Source organism: Sinocyclocheilus rhinocerous, unplaced genomic scaffold (assembly GCF_001515625.1).
Source record: "Sinocyclocheilus rhinocerous isolate Xijiao unplaced genomic scaffold, SAMN03320098_v1.1 scaffold1822, whole genome shotgun sequence".
NCBI lineage: Eukaryota > Metazoa > Chordata > Actinopteri > Cypriniformes > Cyprinidae > Sinocyclocheilus > Sinocyclocheilus rhinocerous.
In genome coordinates, this window is record NW_015638936.1 from 857671 (window position 1) to 861957 (window position 4287).

Consider the following 4287-nt stretch of genomic DNA (forward strand, 5'->3'; position numbering starts at 1 on the left):
ATCAAGGCTGCATTTATTTGATCAAAAATACAGTAAAAAACAGTAGTCTTGCAAAATGTTATTACAATATAAAGTAATGTTTTCTATTTTAATATCCTTTAAAATATAAGTTATTTCTGTGATCAAAGCTGAATTTTCAGCATCATTACTCCAGTCTTCAGTGTCACGTGATCCTTCAGAAATCATTCTAATATGCTGATTTATTATTAGAATTATCAACAGTTGTGCTGCCAAATATTTTTTTGGAAACTGATACTTTTTTCAGGATTCTTTGATGAATAAAAAGTTCAAAAGAACAGCATTTATTTGAAATAGAATCTTTTGTAACATTATAAATGTCTTTACTGTCGGGGGTCTGAATACTTTCCGTACCCACTGTATATATATATATATATAGTAGACATCTGTGACTTCTGAATCACGGTCTGAGAGAGTTTTTTGTAAAGCAAAACATCTCTAAAGGAGATTAGAGGGATCTTTTTCTCATTAAAACATCAAAGAAGCTGTAGGCCGTCTGTGAGAAATGAGATTGAGATATTTAAGAGATCTCTTTTGTGATGTATCATTCCTGCAGGGATATTCAGACTGTTTCACATGTATCTGCATCAGTTACAGTAATTGAATCAGTCGTGCTGTGTTGTAGAGGTGCAGCGTCCCGTGGACCCGTGTCGCATCGGCACTCATGACTGTGACGTCCCCGAACGCGCTCGCTGCAGCTACACCGGAGGATCGTCCTACATCTGCACCTGCCTGCCGGGATTCATGGGAGATGGACGCAGCTGTCAGGGTGGGCCTCTGCCTCTCTATACAGACATGCTTTCATTCATAAGATTTATTAGAAGAATACACACCATTTTAATGTTTTCCAGGCTGATCCATCAGCAGATATCTGGTCATTATTGGGTAATTCATTTGCATGATTGATTAATTAATAGAAGAGTTCATTCGGCCTAGTGTATATTCAACAGTCTGGTCAATGGACAGTGTACTTTTTTTTATTTATTTTTTTTATAATAATTTTAATTTTATTTGAATACATCAATTTTGTTATGTATATTGGTCATTAAAACTCCTATTAGTCAGCCACCGCTGTAAATGCAAGATTTTTTACATCTGCAAATCTTCATTAGTTGTCAGAGAAATATAAATGACTTGGCATGATGTTAAAGGGGTGGTTGATTGCGATTTCACTTTTTTAACGTTAGTTAGTGTGTAATGTTGCTGTTTGAGCATAAACAATATCTGCAAAGTTACGAAGCTGAAAGATCAATGCAAACGGAGATATCGTCTTTTAAAATTCTGGCAGTTTAATGCCTACAAAAACGGCTGGTAGGGACTACAACGAGTTACTTCCCGGGTTCGTGACATCACAAAGAGAGGGAAAACATCTGCTTTCATTTCTGTTTCCAGTCACTCCTGCATAATTCATTCATTTTTCAGCTTTATTACATAAAAGTTATTAAATTTATCCACTATTTAAATGTAATACATTTGTTTAAATTATCCAATTATTTAATTTATAATAATTAATTTGAAAAAAAATATTTAAATTTATTAAACATTTTCACTGTGCTTAATTGCCATTTAAATGCAAAAGAAAATTCTTTAAGTAAAATTACATTTCGTATTCATTTATTTTCTTTCTTTCCTTCCTACGAAGCACCGCGGATGATGTAATAAAATCAGAAACAGCTGTAGAAAATAAAATGTAAAGCATTTTACATATATTTTTTTCAAAACATTAATATGTATAAGTGGGATCATAAATATTTCATTTTATTTTTTATTTTTAAAACATTTTACATAATTCTTTGCAAAAATTTTTTTTATTTAATTGGTACATTTTCTTTGTTTGTTTCTGTCTTTCTCTCTTTCAGACATAGACGAGTGTCAGGTGAATCAGTGTCATGAAAATGCCGTCTGCTTCAACACACCTGGATCTTTCACCTGTCAGTGTAACCCTGGTTTCTATGGCGATGGTTTCCACTGCTCTACAGGTAGACCTTAGCTTTAAATGAACATCAGTTGAGTCTTTTGCTTTTGTAACGGTGCTCATTCTTCTCATTCATTCAGACCCATAACCTTCACCAACAGCTTTGCTGGTTTATTCATAGTTCTGCTAAATACCACTAAAGCCATTTCTAGCCTATTTGGAGAATTTCATTAGGTTTTTGGACGCTGTCGTCATTGCATGAGCATCCAGCCTTGAGCAACACTACAGTATCACAAAGTTTAAAGTAGACAACAGCTCATTATGCTGTTATTTCGGAGCCCTTTTACCCACAGTTCATGTCACAAACCGTATCAGTCGTTCTAATGAGAGACAACCCTCCACTCTTTAAATATTACAACACGACCTGACCTCTTGATCCCTGAGGTATGTCACGGCTTAACCCTGCCGCCATGAAAATCAGACGGACCAGCTGCATGTCTGCTGGGAGCTGACCAGCTGCTTTGGTTTCTCAGCGTTTTAGGACCCCATGGCATCAATATTGTTGGATTTTATGAGCTTGAAGGTCATATATGTTGTCATTAAAACTGCCAAAATAATCTTTTAGCAGAAATGTACAACACCGGTCAAAAGTTTGAAATAATTACGTTTGTTTATATATATATATATATATTTGAAAGAAGTCTGTACTGCTCACCAATGCTGCATTTATTTGATCAAAATAATCAAAATACTATTACAATTTAAAATTAGCTGTTTTCTAGGTGAATATACTGTAAAATGTAATTTATTCTTCCGTGTCACATGGTCCTTCAGAAAATTCAACTTTGCATCACAGGAATAAATTACACATTTTAAATATATCCAAAATGAAAACAGTTATTTTAAATAAAAATATTTTAGTTTTCTACTATATTTGGATCAAATAGGATAAGCCTTGGTGAGCATAATAATAGACTTTATACTAAAATATTTTTTAAAATCCTGATTATTCCATTTAATTTTTAAATGTAAACGCTTCAAATTTACAGTCTATTCCTTTTCGAATAGTATTTTAAAAATAATGAAAATCTAATTTTCCAAAAAAAAAACTCTAAATGAAGTCTGTCTTAAATATAATGTACAGTGGGTACGGAAAGTATTCAGACCCCCTTAAATTTTTCACTCTTTTTTGAAGATTGTATGATTTTTGAAGTTTTATATATATATATATAATTAAATTTGTTTTAAATATAGGCCTCATTTTTATGCAAAATATGACCTGGATAGTCAGGATACTCAGCTTTTCCTGAGATTTAGCTTAATAATTCAAAACAGAATCTGTGGAGCATGACTTTATATTCTGGTTCAGACTGAAATGATTTTACATGCTTTAAAATCTAGTTTGAGAGCCCTGTATTGCCTAAGGCATGTTTGTCTTCAGTGTGTCATGTCGATTATGAGCTCTGTCATGATTGTGGTAGTAATGGTATTGATTAGTCTGCAGAGCGTTGAGTTTTGTTATTGTAACCTGATTTGCTTTCCAGGGACGAGCAGACGGAGCTCTTTAGACAGATGTAATGTACCGCAGCAGCTCACATGAGCATATCTGTTTCAGATTTAACCCCAGAGCTGTAGCACTGATTGGTTTTCAGTGGAAATACTGGAAATTCTTAGAAAGAGATGAAGTTCGATCCTGGATCTGTTGACTCTCTGCATAAGCCCAGGGGTCAGTGTTTGACAGGTTAACTTTAGCATTGAGCCTCCGCTGGTTGACATCGCAAATACTTTTCACATACTATGTGGGTCAGTCGCTTTTCATGTTAGCCAGACAATCTCTAAACTGCAAATAAAAACCAAAAGTCAAAAGTCTGGCTCTGTAAAATACAATAGCATGAGCAGGTATGCAATAAATGCACTACTAATATCAGGTTTATGCAGGGGTGTGGACTCGAGTCACATGACTCGAGACTTGACTCGGACTCGAGTCCCAAATTTGATGACTTTCGACTCGACATAATTAAAGAAGACTTGAGACTCTACTTAGACTTTGACAGCAATGACTCGAGACTTGACTTGGACTTGAGCCCTGTGACTCGGAAAGACTTTATGATCAGATCAGAGTCGTTATTACTCTAGGCGCATCCCTGCGTGCTTGCGCTTGACTGGCAAAAAGCCAGAGACTGCGTTCAGGGAGCTCTGGATATACAGTATATGCTAGTATAAATTAATGGAGTAATAGCAAAACTTATGACAAAAAAAAAGACACGATTTGTATATAGCTATCTCCGCTCGTGAAAAGGGCTTCCCTGCCCGTTTGATCGCCGCCCAGCAGACACACGGAGCAGGCATGAGAA

At 35.2% G+C, this 4287-nt stretch overlaps 1 protein-coding gene across 1 annotated transcript in view; it reads left to right on the forward strand.

The window, feature by feature from the left end:
- Nucleotides 1-4287, forward strand: part of LOC107750138 (nidogen-1-like) — a 38875-nt gene that overhangs the window by 18800 nt on the left and 15788 nt on the right. The window contains exons 11-12 of the mRNA XM_016565405.1: nucleotides 644-787; nucleotides 1878-1997. Of these exons, the coding sequence (XP_016420891.1) occupies nucleotides 644-787; nucleotides 1878-1997 (264 nt within the window). The remainder of the gene's footprint in view (nucleotides 1-643; nucleotides 788-1877; nucleotides 1998-4287) is intronic.